Source organism: Lepisma saccharinum, chromosome 22 (genome assembly GCF_977018435.1).
Source record: "Lepisma saccharinum chromosome 22, izLepSacc3.1, whole genome shotgun sequence".
Lineage (NCBI taxonomy): Eukaryota > Metazoa > Arthropoda > Insecta > Zygentoma > Lepismatidae > Lepisma > Lepisma saccharinum.
The window spans coordinates 29,483,298-29,508,251 of record NC_139250.1 but is presented as its reverse complement, the minus strand read 5'-3'; the positions used below and the strand labels follow the sequence as shown (position 1 = coordinate 29,508,251).

At 40.8% G+C, this 24,954-nt stretch overlaps 1 protein-coding gene across 2 annotated transcripts in view; it reads right to left on the bottom strand.

Moving 5' to 3' along the window:
- LOC146004666 (protein-L-histidine N-pros-methyltransferase) overlaps positions 1-24,954 on the bottom strand; it is a 298,307-nt gene that overhangs the window by 32,658 nt on the left and 240,695 nt on the right. For both annotated transcript variants that reach the window (XM_083143578.1, XM_083143579.1), the window contains exon 3: positions 12,391-12,600. In XM_083143578.1, coding sequence (XP_082999704.1) covers positions 12,391-12,600 — 210 coding nt within the window. The remainder of the gene's footprint in view (positions 1-12,390; positions 12,601-24,954) is intronic.

The window sequence follows — 24,954 nt, the reverse complement described above, 5'->3', positions numbered from 1 at the left end:
TTTAAAAAGTTTACATTAGTTTTATGTTTTATTTTACGTCAATTTCTAGCCCATGTGTTTCTTAAGTTTTAATCTATATACATAAAAATGGATATATGTGTGTGTGTGGGTGTGTATATTTGTTTGTTCCGGCATAACTCTCGAACGCCTGGAGCAATTTCAACCAAACTTGGTACACGTATCACTTGCAATCTGAAAAGAAATGCTGTGGGGGTGGGGTGGGAAGGGGTGACATGTAAAAATAATCCAAAACGACCGATATTAAATTCCGTACAGACAGACATCCGTGACACTATGCAATCCGCACAACGATAGTGTTTCTCGGGTTGTCTAACATTCAGGCTGTGTTGCGAATGGAATCCGGGGAATCAGCTAGTTTTAAATAATAACCAGTAGCTATTATCCTACGACGTTCTTCCTCACGTGGCTTGCCTATCTATTTAGGTTTGCTCTGCGCAATGCTTTGTGGGAACAAAAGTAAACCGACTAGTACAATAACGAGAATCGTGCGAAGCAAAAACTAGGAGGTGAGCAAGTACTACACAACTAGCCCAGGTCCAACTGGAAAATCCAGCAGGAAAACTAACCTCGTGTGATTCAGGCACAAGCTATACTCTGTCTCCACTATCTCTGGAGCAAGCAAACGGAAACAGGCCTCTGCGCAAGTACTGACGCGAGGCGGCTCCACCAATGAACACGTGAGAGGGAATGGGATTGCGTGGAGGCGAGCGACTGCAGTTACCAGCGTTCGCAGCAGCGTGTACTGCTTCGGCTCCTCCTCTTTGCCGCTATGCGCGGTTTTACTCCAAAGATAGCCGGGACAGAGTATAGTTGCTAATTTTCTGCACTTGGGGGAATTATATATATAGATAATTTACATAGATCCTCAAATTTACCTAATCAACTTCGAGATAGCTTATCTTGCAATAATCTGTCAGCTGCAGGACGAATTAAGATAATTCTGTTTTATTTTACATGCAGATTTTTTCTCCTTCCTTGATAAACATAAAAGCTAGACTGTGAAATACTTGCCTTAGGGTATTTATAAATATGCATAAATTCAATGGGATTTTAATTTTAAAAAATTGCAATTTTGCACGTCTGCGGAGAAATATTCACGCAGAATTCACACATACTATCCTGAGCAAGTAATTCACGCATAATTCCAGGTGGGACTAGACACCTTTATCTATTCACCTTGGTACTGCAGGGACGGTTTGAGATACGGACAACTGACACGGCCTGCCGGCCAGGACGCGAAGAAACTCCCCCCCCTTCTCCGTGAACCGATTACTACCCTAAAATTATCATTGATTAATAACTCAAACGAAGTACAAGCCATCACTTAAACATTATGCATACGTCTCTCCAGCCGCCCTCCTTAACAACGCTTCATCAGATTTCTGGCAAACTTTCCCCCAAGCGTCTCCAGCGTAGGATATGCCTAATGCGTTGCTCTTCTGTCACGCAATGTATTAATACATTATCACTCCGCCTCCAAACAATGTATTTTAATTATAGGAGACGTCGTTCTCCAGCTCCAGTGCGACCCGCTATTAGCCTGATTTATGGACCCCGCGCAGGGCCGCCAATTTACATAGAAAAGAGCGCATAATGTTTGTACCAACCTTAAAACTATGTGAAGTTATGCCCACACGCCAGGACGCTTATATGAAATGCGCCTTTGACGTGGGGTTGCAATTTTTCTTTCCATATCGCTCGTTCCTTGTTTAAAAATATATTTCTCAGTCTCTTTCATGTCCTTTTAAGAAGACATGTGGCTTTCTTAGTAAAAATAGACTGAAAAGATTAAGAAAAATTCGTTTGGTGATCCTCTTTATTTAATCATTAAAGACCCGAACACGTTTTACAACCAGAAAGTGTCTGTCCGCGATTTAAATGACTTTTATAAATAATAGAAATAGGATAATCAATGCTGATCTTCAAATAAGGTGCGACCTTTTTACATAACTGTATTATGTCAATCCCCTTCATTCTGCAGAGACCAACTAACTAACCCCTTGGCATTCCTAAACCCGAAGGTTTATTGCAGCAGCGACATGAGTTTTCAACCTCTCCCTATTTACTTATTTATTTATTACGCTGCGCACAGCAGGCATCTGCACTTTAACAGTGCACAGTAAATTTCTTACATTTGGAGTTAATATATACATAAACAAATATTTCTACACATTTTCAAACATAAAAAAGTACATATAAAGTTACACATATCATCCTTACACATTATCTTGTATCAAACATGAATCAATTATTTCATAATTGCATTCATATATGTAGATGTATTTACATTATATATATATATATATATATATATATATATATATATATATATATATATATATATATAAAGAAATTAAAATAAAAAGATCTTAAGTAAGAATGTTGTCCATTAAATTGCGTTTGAGCTCAGGTAATTTAGAAAATATCTCCAGGTGTATGTCCTTCTCTAACCAATCATTATACAAACTACATATTCTTCGCAGGGGAGCCATTTCTGCGGATTTGGTACGGGTGCGGGAAATTGCAAAGAGTTTATTTCTTGATCGCAATTTTGGATGGGGTGCATAGAAAGCTATTTTTGAAGTTTGAAAAGAAAAAGGAGCTGATGTATCGTTCTTCTCTTTGCAATGGAGGCAATGCCTAATCTAACAAGTAATTCGTTATAAGGTGTCATCTTTGGGTATGAGCCATCAATCCTAAAAATTACATAACGGGTGAATTTATTTTGAACTTTTTCAATAAGATCTATTTGTTTACTGGTTTGTGAACTTCACAGTATAGATGCGTACTTTAATTTGGGCCTAACATATAAGTTAAATAGTGAAAACAGAGTTTCTTTTTCATTAAATTCTTTTGCACTTCTCATAATGAACCCCAGGTTTCTATGCGCCTTGTTAACAGTCTGGACAAGATAATCCAATCTTGATCATCCTTACCAGTTTCCTTCAGGTTCATCTTAATATGTCATTGCATCTTCGTCTAGATCGTCCTACATGCCTCTTACCATCAGACATAGGCGGATCTAATTTTTTTTCACCTAAGGAAACATATACCGAGTGATCAAAAAGTCACGCAACCCATGTAACATTTGTTTGAATCTGTGTTACCTGGGCGCATAATTACGAAGCCACTATGGCCGCCCAGCTCTCCCGATCTCACTCCGCCGGACTTTTTCCTCTGGGGATTTCTGAAGTCTGCGGCCTACGTAACGCATCCACACACTTTGGATGAACTGAAGACGAATATTCAACGTACTGTGGACAACATTTCATGTGATACACTCCAGAGGGTCTTCAGGAACATGATCAAAAGGGTGCACATGTGTGAGGAACTGAATGGTGGCCATTTCCAATTTCTTCTATAGTCCCTGAATGGGTTGCGTGACTTTTTGATCACTCGATACAAAAGCTATGTTTAATATTAGGTTTGTGTGTGTGTGTTAAATATACAGGGTGTAACAAAAATAAATTATATCAACAAGGGAAATGGACACATTTCCACCTGGTGGTGAAAATTTGAACTACTTTTTTTAGTCAGCATTCTCTTCACCATGGTCTCCATAGCCTTTATGCCAAGTTTCACCGCAACCCAATGCTTCGAACGGGCTCCAAAGGGCACTATAGTATATCACCTGTTACTTGTAGGTTTTATTACTCAGAAATTACGCACTTCCGGACCCATGTTGACAAACTTTCTTCTTCTCTAAGTATTAGGAATCCATTTCTGAAATATTGCTGCATATTTTTGTTACACCCTATATATAAAAAATATTCGCATGGGAATAATTACAAGGTTTCGATTTAGGTCCAATTTTTGGCCATATGTACTAATCGGGACTGGACATTCAAAGAGAGTTCCGAACACTCCACCAGGAAACGAACCCTCGACCCTTTCATTATACGGTAATAACAGTTGGGCTGAAAAGTTCGTAGGCTAACATAGTAAAAAATATTTTTTTGACAAAATTCGATTTTATTATTCAATATAGTTGCCTTCGAGGGCGATACAACGATTATAGCGGTAATACAATTTTTCGATGCCATTTTTATAGTACGATTTCTCTTTAGCCTCAAAATAGGCCTCAGTTTTGGCGATTACCTCTTCATCAGTGCTAAATTTCTTTCCAGCGAGCATTCTTTTAAGGTCTGCAAACAGGAAAAAGTCACTGGGGGCCAGATCTGGAGAATATGGTGGATGGGGAAGCAATTCGTAGTCTAATTCATATAATTTTGCCATCGTTTTCATTGATTTGTGACACGGTGCATTGTCGATTGTGAGCACGCGCGGCACCCATTTTGCACACAGCTTTCGCATGTTCAAATATTCATGCACAATATGTCCAACACGTTCCTTTGATATTTTTAAAGTCTCAGCTATCTCGATCAACTTCACTTTACGATCATTTAAAATTATTTTGTGGACTTTTTTGATGTTTTCGTCGGTAACAGCCTCTTTGGGGCGTCCACTGCGTGCATCGTCTTCGATGCTCATTTCGCCTCGTTTAAATTTAGCAAACCACTTCTCAACGGTTGATTTTCCTGGTGCAGAGTCCGAATAATGTTTATCAAGCCAAGCCTTGGCTTCAACAGTATTTTTTTTCACCAAAAAGCAATGCTTTATTAACACACGAAATTCTTTTTTTATCCATTTTTTCACAATAACAAAAGCTGCTTCACTCACAATGCTATATCTCACGAACTAATTATCCGGCAGCTGTGAAATTTATACACGTATCTTTTGAAGGTTAGTACTAAGTAAAAATCACATGGATTTAATTCTAGTAACGCCATCTATGAGTCAGCCTACGAACTTTTCAGCCCAACTGTTAGCATTAGTAGATTTTTGTGAAACAGAAGTATTTCTAAGTTATTTGTATTAACAATGATTACAGAAAGAAATAGATAAGCTTCAGGATTCATTTCCTCAGGATACAACTCTCAAACGTGGGAAATCAAGTTTGGCCAATCGCGAAGATGAAAATGAGTGATGATATGATGAAACTGATCAAAAGGGACTCAAAAAAAAAAAAAAAGCCCAGACCGCGATTCGAGCCCACAAACCATGGCTTCGTAGCTTGCTGGGCTAACAACTACGCCACGGAGGTCACCGAACACTTATTGTAGTAAGGCTCTTTCCATAAATCTGATGTCACAGCGTAATCAGTCTATACTGTGAAATGAAGTTGCAGTTCAAAAGTTTAACGTGTCACCAGCTTGTGGGGCACTCTGTACAAAAACGGTAAGTGACCAAAAAAGAGTTGTGGGGTAACCGTATACATCTTGGTGCACAGTGTTCGAATTAAAGGGGGGGCAGGGGATTTCCCCCTTCTACTTTTTTCATCCCCGGCTCTACATTATATTTCCAATCCCAACCAGGGAAAGACAATCCCCCCCCCTCTGAATGTGTATTGTATTATTTGGTACGGTCAATAAATAACCGGATCAATGCCGTGAAAAAGTGAAATAAAGTGACAGAGCGATGAAACTTACGGGATATGTAGGCCAGGCTGGGGTACGCCACATGTCTGCGAGACGAGTTCCAGACCGCGTCGCTAGGTGGCAGCACTGTATGTGCAATTTGCCTCCAAGGCGCCAGTCAGTCATTCAGTGAGGCGAGTCATGGCGTTCACAGTGTCAGGTGCCACAAAGGAAGTTCAGCAATCCGTGATACAGTTTTTGACGCAACACCATAGTGAAGGTGTTCATGAACAATAGTGTATGCTGTACCATGACTAATGCCGAGTTCGGTTGCAATCTGGTTCAGACTAATCCCCCGGCACTCCCATATGCCAACGGCAGAAATGGACTCTTCCGTAATGGCATACTCCCCTGCGTTGTTGAGGCATCTGACGCTGTAAACGCCATGACTCACCTCACTGAGTGACTGGCGCCTTGGAGGCAAATTGCACATACAGTGCTGCCACCTAGACACGCGGTCTGGAACTTGTCTCGCAGACATGTGGCGTACCCCAGCCTGGCCTACATATCCCGTAGGTTTCATCGCTCTGTCAATTTATTTCGCTTTTTTACGGCATTAATCCGGTTATTTATTGACCGTACCAAATATTATTCGAGATGGCGTGACAGTCATTCACTGTTTGAGTCATGAATTCGAGTTTCCTGTTTACGAATGTTGTGAAGAAGATAGTCATTGCACTTTAAATCTTCTACGGATACATTTTATTTTATGTTCAATCAAAACAGCAAAAATGAAAAGTATCTGTTCGAGAGTGGTCAAACAGTGGCAACAACAATGATGGAAATTAACAAAATGACATTCGTTGGGTGGCATCTTATTAGTGTGTGCAGGTAGTAATAAATAATTATCCCGCTCTTGTGAATTTCTTTTCGGATCGTGAGCTCAGGGCAGCTATCAGTTTAAAAGAAAGAGAAAGTGCAAAGGAATGTTAAAGAAGGCACCAACTTAGTTATTTCTAATAGAACATTGACTTTCTCATGCTGCATTAGATTTCCTCAAACAGTTTTCATTGCTTCCACAGTGTAATTACTGCACGGCAGGAACTGGCTGTGGCAATAAAATCACCAACTTCAATGAAAGAGCACCCTGAAGAAAGTTTAAAAATGTAGAATTTTAGTTTCCTTAAAACAAAGCATTTATGAGTGTACCACTAACTGAAACATCTGAAGCCGATGAGAAAAATATATTTTCGGAAGCATTTTCTTCAGGGACTTACTGATAAACATTTCCAGATTTGAAGATCATGGAATATTCGAAGAAGCATCTTTTTGAACCAAGAAGTGACCAGAAAATGAAACAGTACGTATGTTGTATGATGACAAGAAAATTACTTTGTTGTGTAGGAGGGTTAAAATAGATAGGGACTGCTGAGTTCACAACGATTGCAAAAAACATGAAGACGAGCTCAATAGGTGATTTGCTGAGTGAACTTTCTGCTTCAGACCATTCCAATATCAACGGCTGAGTGTGAAAGAGGTTTCAGTAGAATCAACGTGACTCTTACTGAACAACGAAATTGAACGAAGGATGAAACAGTACGAGCAGTCAGAGTTGCAATAAAGCCGGCTTTTTTGAATGTATGATTTTTTTCTGAAAAAAAAAAACCGTTTTAAAAAACTAATATATTGGCTCTTTGCCAACTTCGGCCAACCTACAGATTTTCACTTGCAGTTTCAGTTGTGAGTTTTCAGGTACGTAATGCCAAATATTGCAACGGAAAATAGTCGAAAGAAGCACAACAAAAAAGCCGTGGGAAAAAACTGTTTCTCCCCACACCCAAAAAACGCTCTTTTAGGGATACTTTTCAGCTCTACCTACAGGGACGATTTTCCCGTTACCGCCCATACCCGGAAAACCAATCCTAAGCATTTCCCAACTCTCGAGAGTACTACAAAAGGGGTTAACAACCTGCCTCAGGAGCAGAAGTCAACGAGAACACCAAGGATCAAGATCGGGTCGCGAGAGCGCCGGACGCGGAGAATTGACTACAGGGCCACAAAGAAGCCGTGGGGCCTGTTCAGAGGCGACACACCTCAGGCCAGCCAGCGGGACCAGCGTCCAGGCGATTCCGAGATAAGTACCTGACCCTTTATGGTGCTAATCCTTCGGCCCCTAACTTCTCCCTTTTATAATTATATTGGAGTGCTTACTAAATAAACCTCAGTCAATTAACTATTCAATTTGTGTTACGTTGATTACCTGCTTTACCTCTGATTCGTTGCCCAACGTCCTACCCTCAATTACAGAGGGTGAAATCCGGTACGGCTAAGGTTTTAACGCCCCCAATTGTGTCTCCAGGGACCAGTCCTGTGACAGAACCTTAGCTCGTAATGTTCCTGTGACAAAAATTGCCTGAAGGCTACAGGAAGGACACCATACTGAAACACATCATTTATACATTGAAATCAGTAGGGGCGATTGGGTGCCAAAACTAGGAGGGGGGAGGAAAGTTTTAATTTTTTCTTTGTAAACAAGGCTTAGCATTAAGAGGCCATAACTGTTTCTCCCCACACCCAAAAAACGCTCTTTTAGGGATACTTTTCAGCTCTACCTACAGGGACGATTTTCCCGTTACCGCCCATACCCGGAAAACCAATCCTAAGCATTGATCAGTAGTTCTAACCCCCCCGCATTTCTTCAATTCGAACAGACAGATATCATGAAGATGCATTTGCTTCGTCTCGTTTCTCAGCATCCAGAGAAAGTGGGTGTCCAGTCTGATCACAACAGAAGTAACAAAATGCGTATAGGAGCAAATATATTCTAATGAGAGGAGCAGAGAAGCTTTCGTCCCCCCCCCGAACCCCCACTTTCTCAACGTCACGCCCTGCCAAAGAGAACATCCCTCAAACTCAAAAGAAAGCATCCTTTTGACATGTAAACATGTTTATTGTGGAAATCGAGTCCGGCGATTCAATGTCCATTCAACATTTTGTTTGCATGGGGAAAATGGTCCATATAATTCTTGCTAAAAGAAGACAAGCGTATTTTCTCTTCTGATGAAAACAGTTTTTTGTGCCACTGGACCCTCGCGCAGAACAATGCAAGCAAGTTATTATTTTCTTTTTATAAAGAACATTACTGTATTCTAGCAACAGCTGAACACCCTCCGGAGAAGGACAAAGCCTGCAATTTCTTTGCTCTACGAGATTCAGAAGTTGTAGATTTCATTTCTCCTTGTTATACATAAATATAAACTTATTTTTCAGAAATACACAGTATATAAAAGCAAAATATTAGCAAATAAACATAATGAAAAATATCAGCTACATCAAGTAAGTTTGCAACAAAGCTATTCAAATAAATATATATGTTCAACAGTCTCGTCTCTGCTTCAGGTAATCACACAGCAAAAATGATTAAATCTTTAATAGTCTTATCTCTGCTTCAGATAATTTGATTTGATTTTTGTTATTTAGCATCACTTCTCTGCAACTTTTGGATAATCGCGACAATGAGGATGAGTGATGTTATGATGACACCTACAAAGACCCATGTCCAGACCGGGATTCGAACCCAGGACCCTGGTGTCGTTGAGCGCTGTGTTAACAACTCCGCTTCGGAGGTCGGCTGCTTCAGATAAGCCAACAGCAAAGATAAGATGGCATAAAGGTTTAACAGTCTTGCCTATACTTCAGGTAAGTCCACAGCAAAGATAGGACGGCGTAAACGTTTAACGGTCTTACCTCTACTTCAGGTAAGGCCACAGCAAAGATAGGACGGCGTAAAGGTTTAACGGTCTTACCTCTACTTCAGGTAAGCCCACAGCAAAGATAGGACGGCGTAAAGGTTTAAGGGTCTTACCTCTACTTCAGGTAAGTCCACAGCAAAGATAGGACGGCGTAAACGTTTAACGGTCTTACCTCTACTTCAGGTAAGTCCACAGCAAAGATAGGACGGCGTAAACGTTTAACGGTCTTACCTCTACTTCAGGTAAGGCCACAGCAAAGATAGGACGGCGTAAAGGTTTAACGGTCTTACCTCTACTTCAGGTAAGCCCACACCAAAAATAGGACGGCGTAAAGGTTTAACGGTCTTACCTCTACTTCAGGTAAGCCCACAGCAAAGACAGGACGGCGTAAAGGTTTAACGGTCTTACCTCTACTTCAGGTAAGCCCACAGCAAAGATAGGACGGCGTAAAGGTTTAACGGTCTTACCTCTACTTCAGGTAAGCCCTCAGCAAAGACAGGACGGCGTAAAGGTTTAACGGTCTTACCTCTACTTCAGGTAAGCCCTCAGCAAAGACAGGACGGCGTAAAGGTTCAACAGTCTTGCCTCTACTTCAGATAAGCCCACAGCAAAGATAACATGGCATAAATATTTAATAGTCTTACCTCTTCTTCAGATAAGCGCACAGCAAAGATAATAAGGCATAATGGTTTCCTTCAGGTTAGCTTGCATTGCACAACCGACAACTTATGCACCAATGAATGTATTTAAAGTCTAAAGCACAAACAAATAAAAAGTAACAACTACAAAGTATTCTCTTTTATCACTGAGAGTGGCATAACTAAATATATATATTTATACATACAAAAGATCCAGCACGAAAAATGACATTATAAGCAGCGGGAACATGCTATTTATTACGTATGATTAGTGTCGGACGGAAGCTGGTAATTTACAAGGGTACTTACGGAAGTATTACTTTATTTATGTACTCTATGAACATGTTACTTAACAGAAACCCTACAAAGCAAATGAACGGAAAGGAAGAAGTTAGAAGAAAATAACGTCAGAACAGAAATACCAAATTGTGACTCTGAATGATGAAAATGTTAAGTTAAGGAGTGTTTTCTTCATGCATAAGAAATACACGGTATACTAAAAACATTTGTTGGCGTTATTTTTTAGAGTCATTATTGAGCTTACTAATCAACGTAAAAAGCTGTTTGTATTTGTCACGTCAGGAGAAATGCATTCGCTAGACTACACCGTAGGCTTTCTTCAGTATTCAACAGCATTTCCACAGGACTAAAATAAATGCACATCTCACGCAAAACTGTGATCTGTACCTCTTGTTATGGCCTGGCCACAATGCGCACATTACGCGGGATATAGTATGTGGTGAGGAAAACATGGCGGATGTATGTACAGTCACCTGCAATAAAAATAGAACACCTAGATCTGAAATACTCGCTTCTCTGCAAGCAGGGTTGTTAGAGGTCCAGGAATCCATAAATTCTAATGGGTTTTATTGGGTTCCGCTGCAGGAATGGAACCTTTCTTCTCGCACAATTTAAATTCGGTCCATCTTGCGTATTGTTTCATTGAACAAAAGGTTCCTGGATCGTATATTAATTGTCCTTGAAAAAATGTTCCTGGACCGTATTCAAATTGATGCGGGAGAAAAGGTTCCTGAACCGAATTGAAATTCATTCTGGAAAAAAAGGTCCCTGAACCGAATTTAAATTCATCCGGAAAAAAGGTTCCTGGACCGAATTGAAATGCTTTAAATATGAAAAGGTTATACACTGTCTAGAACACATTTACGTTTGCTGATTTTCTCTCCCAGTCCGGGATTGGATTTATTTACAATTCCTGGACCAGGATTGACCGATTATATTGCCTTCTAAAAATGGCCGCGAGTACGTTTTACATAAGAATGTTACTCTGCGGTTGTAGAAAACGTTGCGCAGGAAATAAATCTCTCGTGGGTCAAGTTCAAAAACTCGCTGTCGAAGAGTTACTGTACATAACGCAATAGACTATATTAGTGTCGTGTCACATTGAGTTCAAACAAACCCGTCACATGTTGCTCCGGCATCCGATACAGGAACCGCAGCCAATAGGAGCCGTCGATGAGGTAACGTGAGGCTGCTGTGTTCCCAGCAGATATTACAACAGGGAAGTGCAGTGTTTTACCAAGGGAAGGAACGTGCGCGAGAGAATGGGGCTACATGGAGCGAGGGTAACGTGAATGCAGCGTTTGCGTCTCGCCCATTTCTAACTTGTACCTTAGATTCTCGAGACAGCCAGCACCTGGATTAGTCTTTCATGCTCACAAGTGAATAATTGTTTATCGTCGGGTCCGTATTCGATCCAAGTTGCGTATTGTTTCATTTCAATACGGAACTTGGACCCTATTTAAACCGATTCGGAATAAAGGTTCCTGGACCGAATTTAAATTGGTTCGGAAAAAAGGTTCCTGGACCGTATTTACGTAAATTCGTCCGAAAAAGGTTCCTGGATCGAATTTCAGAAAAAAGGTTCCTGGACCGTATTTAAATTGATCGGGAAAAAAGGTTCCTGGACCGAATTGAAATACTTTAAAAAAAGTTATTTACGGTCCAGAACCCATTTAAGCTTGCTGATGTTCTCTCCTGGACCGGAATTGAATTTATTTAAAATTCCTGAACCTTTAACAACCCTGCCTGCAAGGCGTTCTGTGTGTTGCCTACCTCTACGGCGATAAGTGGATTCTAATAGCAAATTTTCAACGACAACTTCTACCACCGCCGTAGATTTAGGCAACACACACAGCGCCTTGCAGGGAAACTAGTACTTCAGCATCTAGGTGTCCCGTTTTTATTGCCTGTGAGTGTACAATACGTTGTGTATGATATCCGTGAATATTCATGGGTGTCAACACCTCTAAATCCATAATAACTGAAAAGCAATATTGCATAACGTTCAGACAAGCTTAGCACAGTGGCGTGCCCAAGGAGGGGGTTGGTGGGGGTTATGGCCCCACATTTGGTCCATTATTTCGAAAGAAAAAAACAGGTCAAAGGCAGGAAAAGATGACAAAACGAGAGCGGACTACTAAAAATATACACATATATGTAACCACCCCCTTATGGAAATCATGGACACGTGAATGGCTTAGTAATATGGATTACAGCAATGCGGCACTTTCTTACAGCTAAATAAATGTCATGTCTACATACCGGAAGCCTCGCTTCGCCAAAATGTTCCTCATTGGACCAGAAATTTCCGTAACAAAGACGTCTTGAAACAAAGGTGCTAGGATTTCAGTGGTTCTGCCGTCCCCTGCCCCCAGATCAAGCAGAGAGTCTCCCTTCCAGTCTGGATCAAGCGACAACATCTGCTGGAATTGCTGCCGGGAAAACACGAACATGGATCCTCGACCCAAGAGCCTGCAAAGAAAACATTGTCTCAATCTCAGTGCATCTAAGAGGTCTCAATCTCAGTGCATCTAAGAGGTCTTAATCTCAGTGCATCCAAGAGCTTGGAAAGAAAACATTGTTTCAAGCTCTGTGCATCCAAGAACCTACAAAGAAAACATTGTCTCAATCTCAGTGCATCCAAGAACCTGCAAAGAAAACACTGTCTCATTCTCAGTGCATCAAAGAGCTTGCAAAGAAAAACACTGTCTCAATCTCAGTGCATCCAAGAGCTTGCAAAGAAAACATTGTTTCAAGCTCAGTGCATCCAAGAACCTGCAAAGAAAACATTGTCTCATTCTCAGTACATCCAAGAACCTGCACAGAAAACATTGTCTCAATCTCAGTGCATCCAAGAACCTGCAAAGAAAACATTGTCTCATTCTCAGTGCATCCAAGAACCTGTAAAGAAAACACTGTCTCATTCTCAGTGCATCCAAGAGCTTGCAAAGAAAACACTGTCTCAATCTCAGTGCATCCAAGAGCTTGCAAAGAAAACACTGTCACAATCTCAGTGCATCCAAGAGCTTGCAAAGAAAACACTGTCTCATTCTCAGTGCATCCAAGAGCTTGCAAAGAAAACATTGTCTCAATCTCAGTGCATCCAAGAACCTGCAAAGAAAACACTGTCTCAATCTCAGTGCATCCAAGAGCTTGCAAAGAAAACATTGTTTCAAGCTCAGTGCATCCAAGAACCTGCAAAGAAAACACTGTCTCATTCTCAGTGCATCCAAGAGCTTGCAAAGAAAACACTGTCTCAATATCAATGCATTAAAGAGCTTGCAAAGAAAACATTGTCTCAATCTCAGTGCATCCAAGAGCTTGCAAAGAAAACACTGTCTCAATCTCAGTGCATCCAAGAGCTTGCAAAGAAAACATTGTCTCAATCTCAGTGCATCTAAGAGGTCTCAATCTCAGTGCATCTAAGAGGTCTTAATCTCAGTGCATCCAAGAACTTGGAAAGAAAACATTGTTTCAAGCTCAGTGCATCCAAGAACCTGCAAAGAAAACATTGTCTCAATCTCAGTGCATCCAAGAACCTGCAAAGAAAACACTGTCTCATTCTCAGTGCATCCAAGAGCTTGCAAAGAAAACACTGTCTCAATCTCAGTGCATCCAAGAACCTGCAAAGAAAACATTGTCTCAATCTCAGTGCATCCAAGAACCTGCAAAGAAAACATTGTCTCATTCTCAGTGCATCCAAGAACCTGTAAAGAAAACACTGTCTCATTCTCAGTGCATCCAAGAGCTTGCAAAGAAAACACTGTCTCAATCTCAGTGCATCCAAGAGCTTGCAAAGAAAACACTGTCACAATCTCAGTGCATCCAAGAGCTTGCAAAGAAAACACTGTCTCATTCTCAGTGCATCCAAGAGCTTGCAAAGAAAACATTGTCTCAATCTCAGTGCATCCAAGAACCTGCAAAGAAAACACTGTCTCAATCTCAGTGCATCCAAGAGCTTGCAAAGAAAACATTGTTTCAAGCTCAGTGCATCCAAGAACCTGCAAACAAAACATTGTCTCAATCTCAGTGCATCCAAGAACCTGCAAAGAAAACACTGTCTCATTCTCAGTGCATCCAAGAGATTGCAAAGAAAACACTGTCTCAATATCAATGCATCAAAGAGCTTGCAAAGAAAACATTGTCTCAATCTCAGTGCATCCAAGAGCTTGCAAAGAAAACACTGTCTCAATATCAATGCATCAAAGAGCTTGCAAAGAAAACATTGTCTCAATCTCAGTGCATCCAAGAGCTTGCAAAGAAAAGACTGTCTCAATCTCAGTGCATCCAAGAGCTTGCAAAGAAAACACTGTCTCAATATCAATGCATCCAAGAGCTTGCAAAGAAAACATTGTCTCAATCTCAGTGCATCCAAGAGCTTGCAAAGAAAACACTGTCTTAATCTCAGTGCATCCAAGAGCTTGCAAAGGAAACACTGTCTCAATCTCAGTGCATCCAAGAGCTTGCAAAGGAAACACTGTCTCAATCTCAGTGCATCCAACAGCTTGCAAAGGAAACACTGTCTCAATCTCAGTGCATCCAAGAGCTTGCAAAGAAAACACTGTCTCAATCTCAGTGCATCCAAGAGCTTGCAAAGAAAACACTGTCTCAATCTCAGTGCATCCAAGAGCTTGCAAAGAAAACACTGTCTCAATCTCAGTGCATCCAAGAGCCTGCAAAGAAAACATTGTCTCAATCTCAGTGCATCCAAGAGCCTGCAAAGAAAACATTGCCTCAATCTCAGTGCATCCAAGAGCCTACAAAGAAAAAACTGTGTCAATCTCAGTGCATCCAAGACCTTGCAAAGAAAACACTGTCTCAATCTCAGTGCATCCAAGAGCTTGCAAAGAAAACACTGTCTCAATCTCAGTGCATCCAAGAGCTTGCAAAGAAAACACTGTCTCAATCTCAGTGCATCCAAGAGCTTGCAAAGAAAACACTGTCTCAATCTCAGTGCATCCAAGAGCTTGCAAAGAAAACATTGTCTCAATCTCAGTGCATCCAAGAGCTTGCAAAGAAAACATTGTGTCAATGGTAGTGGCGATGCTTCTTTACTAATAAGCGATCTTTACTGATCATTACTCTTAGTCTATTATTTTCCTTTACCTCCACAGAGCTTATAGGCGTGTGCCGGGGTGGGGGCTAAGAGAATAGTCCCCCCATATTTCCACTAGAAAATTCAGTGTGTCAGTGGGGAAGTGAAGATTTTATGGTGTTGCGCGTAGCTAAAAAATCGATGGACGTGTTCGTTAGGGGTGGATAAATCACAGACTATGAACTATATTTATTTTCGATAAACTAATTATGAAAATACAAAATTTACAAACTTCAGTCTATTATTAATGAAACGTGAAAGGTCTCACACTTTTTAACTAAATTTTGCTGTTCCAACACTAGAATGAACAATTCTGATCAGTGGCGGCGATTAGGGGCAGTTACCTCGCACTATGCTAAACCTAATGTACCAAGGGAAAGTGTACTGTCCTTGTCCCCCCTTTTTGCACCCAATCACTGCCACTGATTCTGATCAACTCAGTTCGAACTTAAACTAAATACAATATTTCAGGTGTTTATACTAAGTGGCGTAACTAACGAGTTAAATTCTCGAACGAGTAACTGCATTTGAGTAATGGTTTCACAATGGGTAACCGTAGTCTAATTGTGTTTCAAAATGAATAAACTCTATAATTGATTATTTTACTTTGCATTTCTGCCACTTTTGGCAAATCCAATATCTATAAAGCACCAATCCCACCACTCACTCACTCACTCAATGACTGACATAAATTTTCTCCATGAGGGAAGCCCCGGGGTCAAAGAATGCCTGATTACAACACCCAATGAAATTGTCCCAAAAGGCAGAGAAAATTAAAAAATCCCTCACTTTGCCCTTTCTTAAGGATGAAAATGCCCTTTTTTCACTTTCTTAGCAACCGTTTCCACGGGCATTTTTTGCAGCACACGTTGTTTCCTTCAATTCTTAATTGTCTAGCTACACAGATCAATAGCACACAGATGAATGAACTCCTGGTTTTCAAAAGGTGCCTCAAACTAGGATGACATCTACATAAAAAGATGATTCAGTCCAGATACAATTACGTATATATTGTCAATGCGAAAATATCTACATCGTGCTTGTTGTTGTCCATGGAAACGGACGTTGCTAGGGAACTTAAAGAAAGTTTATTTTCACCCCGAAAACTACTGTAAGGGAATTATGCTAGACTTTTCGAATTTCAAAACATGAGCATCAGAATTTATGACAGAAGAGAGGTAGGAATTTGATGGGAATGACGGAAAACAATTATTTTTCAATTACGTTTACTAATGTGAAAATAACAAAAGATGTAAATATTGCTTTTCTAATTTAATGTCGCTATTGAATTCGGTTATACGAAATATCTAACTATTTTGAAACGGACAATATTTACCAAGTTTATTATTATGAAAATAGACAATAATGTGTTGAATATTTGTACAGAATTAGAGTACACACATAAAGATATCTAAACTTTTCTAATTAGCGAACTTATACACTTGTTACCCTTCATCCAATACAACATGCAGACATTTTCAAAGTCATTAAGATCATTGAGGAACCCCATGCCATCTATAACGTCAATGAAGGTCACGCATGCGAGCGTACAAGACGTGGCCACGCGAGTCGCAAATATAAATCTGAATGGGCTAATCTCAAACATATATGGATGACCCAACACGAGCCCTACAGAGGATTATACTGACAGCAACTCCAGACGCCAGAGCCTCGGTAGTCTGCAAACTGTAGTCCAGGGTGTACTGCGTGGAAGGGAAATTGACATTTGGGTATCTGTATAAAGGTTTATCCCTTACACCCAAGCAAACCCCTACAACCACCATGCAGAAACTCATCACACCATTCTCAAGCATGACAGTGCGCGAGCTCACTACAAAAATCCACGCTAAACAGATGCTCGGAGGGTGTGGAATATAAATGTAGGCTCGACCACGATCCGACCCATCGCATCATACTTCTCACTCACGGAGACAGGCCCAGGTCGCCTGCTGAAAAGTAGAAAGTCCAGCATATCAAGGCCTGGAAACTAATCCAGTTCATAACGCAGGGAATCTAATCTCTGGACCTGAGGCTCTCCGGGGCAAGACGTCAATCCACCCGACAGCTGCTAATTACTTGGATCACGTGGGTCAGGTCGGGTCAGCACCACGTGTTTCTTCAGGTGACGTTAACGAGCTCATCGTGACCAGACTCCACAACACCTTCGTTACTCCCACGACACCATTATAACTTCAATCCTGATGGAAAGAATGCATGTCCGACACCGAGCGAGACGTACGGAGCTGTCACTTCTCTGTCAAGAATTTGATGTTGATCCTAGCCCGGTATGCCAGTAATTCCCAGAACTATACAAGTAGGAGATTCCACAATTGTTCTACCTTCTGTGGAAGCCTTATATATGAATTTCCTGTTCATAGTTTTATATACACAGCGAGCAATATATATCAACCACTTTCAAAGGTTGGTATTCCCTACGGTATCGCGCTAGGGATGAAACCCAGCATGCTAGGCAAGATCACGAAAGATGTCATTTCTGTAGGGTAGCATTCCCTCAGGAACGGGGATCTTATATGGGAAGTGTAATTCAGTTCATCATTCATCCTTGATGGTAGAGCGACTCGCCATTCATGGCAAGCCTGATGGTAAGGCGCAAGAGGTACTGAACTACACACTTGAATGGCGAAACATGACACTTGAGTTTAAATGGAGAGTTTGATCCCTGAACACCCTGCTTTTGTGGTAGAGGACACGTTATTTAAAAAGTAACGCATGAAACATTGTGTGGTAGCTACACAGCCCAGACTGACTACCTGCGATTTCTTTCCCTGGGAGCAAATCAAGAGCCAAAGTTTTGATCATGTATCTCTAACGTAGACACCCTGAAGAGAAGAATTAGGGAAGAAGTGCAAACAATTCCACCCGCAATGCTGGTGCCTGTTAGAGATAATTCTGTTCGTAGACTCCGTGAGTGTACAACACGGAATGGTGGCTCTGTATCTGATATGATTTTCCAAAAATAAGACGAAGTGAACAGTGGTGTGTTATTGTTTTACAAATGGCATTATGTTATCTATTAATTACCACGATCTTGCTTTCCATTAGCTGCATCGTGTTACTGTAGGAAATCTATCTATATATATAAAAATGGATGTATGCGTGTTTGTTCCAGCATAACTCTCGAACGCCTGGAGCAATTTGAACCAAACATGGTACACATATCACTTGCAATCTGGAAAGAAATACTGTGGGGTAAGACACCCCTGGCACGCCTAGGGATGGGAGTGGAAAGGGGGTTACATGTAAAAATAATCGAAAACAACCGATATTAGTGTGGAATCCATAGTTTTTAGGGTCACTAAGATGAATAGTGACACTACGAATGCCGTTCAAACCTCTAGCACTCCTAGGGGTTGGGGTGGGAGGGGTAACATCTAAAAATAATCGAAAACGACCGATATTAGTGTGGAATCCATAGTTTTCTGGGTCGCTAAGATGAATAGTGACACTACGAATGCCGTGCAACTCCAACCTATCGGCATGGGGGGATGAAAAATATAATGTCAAAAATGACCTACATATAACCATATACAAGATCTTTCAGTGAAAAGAAAAATAAATGTTTAGTTAGTTTGCCACCAGATGGCTTTGATTTGGAAAAAGGGGCGTGGCTAAGAAATACCGGAGGTCGGAGGAAAGCAAGCCTCGTGTGGGAACTTTACTTCCCACTGATTAGTTGAGGTTAAAACACGTTGAGTTCTCTTTGAGTGTTGCAAGGGGTCATCTCGGAATGGAACAAAGTACAGGGAGTAGTTGTTTTGTAGTGGTTTAGTATTTTACGTTTTTATATAGAGTATTTAGTTGGGATTTTTAGTTAAAGCACAACACTCTTTGTTCTATTCTGAGATAGGTCTTTTGGGGGGAAAATGAAATTACTATAATCCCCTTTTGGTTAAATAAAGAGTAAGAAAGTCTTAGTTATGTAAAATTTAATTGTTTCTTTATTATTTATTGAATGTAGATTGGGGTTTATATTCTTATTATCATCATTTATATAGTCTCAAGCCCTTCAGGCATTATGTTGAATAAACCTCTTTACTATCAAGCCTTTTATGTATAATTCCTCTAAACCTACAATTTTACGGCTTAACCCTTCCACTGCCATATCTTTATATTCCTGCTAGGTTAATGTACCGACTTCAGTTGCAAGCCTTGTGTCCTAATGAAGGACAATATTTCTTAGTGAATAATTTTAAAGGACGTGCAGTAAGAAGCTGGTCATTCGTACATTAGTGTCGAATCCATAGTTTTCGGAGTCGCTAAATTATTTGGTAATCCCACCCTTCAGCAAGCAACACTATAGTTAGAATTCATTATTTTCCTGTCTAATAGAAGATTGGGATAAATAAATACCCGGGCAACGCCAGGCAATTAGCTAGTAGGTATATAAAAATGGTAGATATATATTGCTATATTCGTTATAGCGGATATGAATAAAGTTTGTAATCAGGGAAAGACTTCTGGGACATCCGGTATTTCTCATAAGTCACGTTATTTTTATTTTAGTTTTAGTGTTTAAGTCCACTTTATCGGAACTGGACCTACAGTTTAAAGTGGGATGCTGCAAGGAGTCCGTGAAAGTGAAGGGTACGGAACAGCAGGGGTTCATGCATAGGTGTGTAATGTAGCGTGTAATGTAGTGTTGTGAAAATGAACAATCTCAAATGTAAGAAGAGGACCACATTGCTATTTATATATGTACATAGTATGTAATTATTTTCCAAATGTTTCTGAATGTATGATAAAGGGGGTGCATGTTTAAGGTCGGGGTGTTTATGTAACAATATTGTAAGATACGCACAGCCAAAGGGCTCGTACCGATATCAATAAATATCAAATATCATATCCGCTATATGCAATGTAGGGATGTGAAAGTGGTGCCAAAATGTTGGAAAACTAACCAAGTTTATTTGTTGCAGGTTTCAGTAATGTGGCTGTAGTGTAGCAGTGTCAGTGCCAAGGAATCCGGAATTAATGCTCTTGACATCGGGTGGCATCTTTCCATACAATGTTTCTTGGACTTGACAGGATTTGGGAATGAAGATAAATTCCATTTTTTCAATACCAACTTATTGATGGCAGATATTCTAGACGAAATAATTCTGTACATTTTAATGTTCCTATGCACTGTTAATGGTGACCGGGTCTCGTGATAACAGAGGACATGCTGAGCTTTTTCCTGATTTGTGAACATTTCCGGATTTCTGGGCACTGACACTGCTACACTACAGCCACATTACTCAAACCTGCAACAAAAAACTTGGTTAGTTTTTAAACATTTTGGCACCACTTTCACATCTCTACCTTGCATATAGCTGATATGAATAAAGTTTGTAATAAGTGAAAGACTTCTGGGACACCCGGTAGTTCCTTTCCAATTTGTCATTTCTGGAGTTATTTGCCCATCAGCACAGCTCATCATTTAGCTGAGTTGGAAGGGTTTGTACTGTATCCCTACGCGCAAGATTACAGCACATACAATCGAATTAACAATGGGAAGTCAGCAGGGGGAACAGTGGACACTGGTCCCCGAAACATCCACAAAGCGCCCCCAAATTTTTTTCCGTGGCTTAGGGGAAATTTTGACTTGTGTCATCTCTTTAATTGTTGTACTTGGTGGGATACAGACTAAGCTAAATATAAATTTTATAATAATACAGTAAAACCTCGTTAATCCGAACTAATGGGGGGATAAGTTGACAGGTTTAACAAAAGTCCGGATTAACTGAAATAACCTAAAAGAACAGTAGAAAGTTCATTAAAACTCCGTTTATAGCAACAAAATACGTTTATTGTGGTGTATTTAAAGGGTATAGGCCTAAATACACTATACAGTACAGTACAAAGTCTGCGGAAAACAGAATTTCATCAGTGGTTGACTGCCATTTCTTTGGGAAGTTCTCTTGTTGACTTCTAGCCACATTTAAAACCTTGTATTCTGTTTGTTTTTTTTGTTTTTTTTTGCCTGTTTGGAGTAAGCGAAGTCCGGTTTATCGGGGTCAGGATTAACGAGGTTTTACTGTATTATTGATTTAATTAGGTTAGTTTACTTCACTTTTAAGCCACTTCTAGCTAATTGCGACGATGGGGATGAAATGGTGGTTGATACGTCGTTGAGGTGGATGAAGATAATCACAAACACATGGACAACATAACAGAATTCCTATAGAAGATTTTCCTGGCGCCAGAGCCTCGTTAGTCCAGGGTGTACCATACCCCTTACATCCCGTAATAATTTTAATTCTTCTTCTTCTTATTATTATTATTATTATTACATTAAAACTATTACTACTACTACCAGGAGCCTCGGTGGTAGGGCGTCTGACTGCCACGCGGAAGACCCGGGTTCGATTCTAGGGGTGGGTAATGTAAGGTCGGAATTTTTTATTATCGCAGCATAAAGCAGCTCTGGGGCTCACCTGGCCTCAAATCAATGGCTACCTGAGGGAGGGGGGGGGTAAAGGCGGCCGGAGCGTGGTGCTGATCACACCACATCCAAAAATGGCAGAGATGTGTCTTCATGGCACGGTGTTAATGCACGGAGAACTTTATCTTAGCATATTTTAGTGAAAGCTTAACATAGCACAGAAATCGTGTGCGTAGTTAATATATTACGTAATTAATATTAACAATATATAAACAATTATGAACAACTTACAATCCATATTGAGCATATAAATTCACATTTGTTCACCCTAAACAAATTAGCCCAGCCGGCCCCTGGGAATAACTGATAGGATATATCACAGGCCATGTGTTTTTGTTTACGCTGACTCCATTCTTACAGCGGACAGAGAATAGGTAAACAGAAAAGCACCATCCCAACGGTAAGCTACAGTCTAGTTTCTCTGCCCAACTGGGAGCCTGATTATTAGAATTCCCTGCGACCACACCCGCATTCTTCCCTTCAGGTGGATGTCCATCACTCGCGCATTCCACACGCACCTTCGCACATTCCTTCATTAACAGCATCTTACCGATTTCCTTACGCACGCTCGTCATGTAGACTACGTGTCTAGACACTACGGTGCGCATGCTCAGAGAAGTTACCAATGCAAATTTGAAGCAGCGTTGCCAGGTACGGATCAACATCAGTTTCAAATCAGTGTTGCCACCTGAAAAAAAGGGATTTCCTCCGTTGCGCTGTGGAAAATAATTTTACAAGAACGGGAAATTTTATTACGTCGGCGAGGATGAGATGGTCATTGCATGGAATCGACGAAGAGACACTGACGAAGAAACAATCATGCCCAGGATGGGATTCGAACCCAGAACGTCACCCACGCAGTCGCAGCTTCATACTATATTGGGATACCGAGGCTTCAGAAAGCTTGGTGGAAATAAGCCAAGCTTCATGGGCTGTTACACACAGTTTTTTTTTTTTTTCCTATTCCGATGTTCATCAATTTTAGTGTGTATTTTGTATTTTTCTATGCTTTTTGCGTGTCTATTTTTAGAGTTTTAGTGCGTATCGATTATCGTCCTGGTTTAGCCGTTGTCCTCGCTTACTTTTCTAATAGCGATATGACCATGGATAGTGTGAATAATATGGGGCACTGAAAATTATCATACTGGATTCATTGATTTGTTTTATTGTACTTCGCTTTTTGTGCCACTTTTGCCTAATTTACGAAGATGAGGATGAGTGATGATATGATGAAATTGATGAATGGGCACTCACAAACATCCATGCCAAGGCCGGGATTCGAACCCGGGACCCCTGGCGTCGTAGCGCGATGTGCTAGCCACTCCGCCACGGGATGCGGCAGTATCATACTGGAGATGTTACAAATTAACATGAAATATTTTGATGACAGTCAGTAATTAAGTTATGAAAATTCTTTTAAGTGTCTAATGATGAAACATTTTGTTATCTTAAGCGGGGGTTCTTTATTTCTAAAATACAGGCTCTGGCGCCTGTATAATCCATGGCCAGTATATTCCTCGGGGACCTGTTTGCTCTCCATGTGTGTTTGTAATTTTCCCTTCATCTGTTTCGTCTTATCACTATTCATTCAGATTGTTATTAGTATTAATATTAAGGGAGATTAAGTGAGGGACATTTCAGACCGAAGCGACACGTGTGGTTTGGCCCGAACCCTCAGTAATCAATGTAACCTTACGAACCAAACAGACACGACACGCTGCACATGACGCTCGGACTGGGCCGTTTTATCAATACCGTGCATCGTGTCGCCTCGGTCTGTTGTTCGTGCATGCCCGGTGAATGATTTAACACCGAAATGACACGTTTCGCTTGAGGATTTCACCAATCCAACACAGGTTTGTACGGTATGTTACGATGTGAAACGTTGCCTTTGATTGGCTCATTCCTAAGGGCATGTGTCGCGTGTTGCTTCGGCCTGAAAGCACACTCAAGATAAAGAGCTGAAAGTCGAGAAAAGGAAATTTTGCACCTGCTGACAGGAAATTCTACCTTCAGATTCTGGCAACACTGTTTCAACGTCGTCTTTCTGAATTCGTTCACGCAACTTACACCAATTACGTGTAAGAGATGCGCGTTGGTGGGTGAAAGGGTAGGGGGGGGGGGCATACACGAGTAGCCCATAGCTTATGGCTACATTTATGACAAAAATGTAACTAAAAAAAAGGTCGACAGCTCGTGTTCCAGAACATGATTTAGATGGAGCAAAACAACAAAAGAGGACAGCGAAAACAAAAGCAATTATTTCTTCCACAAAATATACCAACTGGCGTCTATAATAGTTGACTTCAAAGAGGAATGAATACCACATGGCACGGACTGCTTTGGGGAAATTAACTTAATCGTTAATGTACAGGGTGCTTCACAAGTCACTTTACATCCCCTATAAAATGTTAAGGACTTATGCTGAGTAGAACTGGTCATGATAGAAACGGGTTAGGCGTTGAGGGAAGCATGTATTTGAAAAGCGGACTTCAGCCATATTGAATTCAGCTAAAACAAATGAATGGGAAGGAGGTGATGCGATATATCAAATCAGACTAGAATTTCACGATTGATTTCTCTACCACTTTTCGCTAATAACGTAGATGATGATGAGTGATGAAGGCCGGGATTCGTACCTGGGACCCCCGGTGTGGGTTACATTTTTACGATAAATGCAGTGAACGGCCTGCTGCTACTCGGAGCGCTTACCGAGAAGTAAAAAACGCATAAAGTTCATTTTGTGTCCGGCGCGTGCGCACTGAATAACATAAAAGTGGCACAAAATTGACGCTAAATAATAATAATCAATTCAAAGACCAAATCATGGTATACACCCCAAACGTCGAATCGTGCCACGTTTGGCAACATTTTCTTGGGGTTTGCAACACCGGTGCATCACTCACCGCTGGACCTCCCGGAGCAAGGTGCGCAACACGTCCTCCTCACATCTTTCCCGCTAGACCTGGCATTAATTAGGCGCGCGGCGGAGTAATATGCAAATGAGGAAACCAGTTCTCATCGGGACGCTCGCGCACCGAGCTAATGAGTCGAGAGTTGCGAGGGCCATGATGTGGCAACAATAATTTCTTAAAGAATTCCATTTTCCAATGCCTCCCTTTTTTTTGTCCGAAGCAACGCCATTTCCAGCTTCAAAAAGTCAAGAAACGAGCCCTTTACGACTCGGAGTCAGTGTTGCCATACGAGGGGAAATTTCCCCTTTGGAGGGAAATTCGGAAGCGAAAGGGGAAATTTGAAGATACCAGACTGAAATGTCTTCAGATTA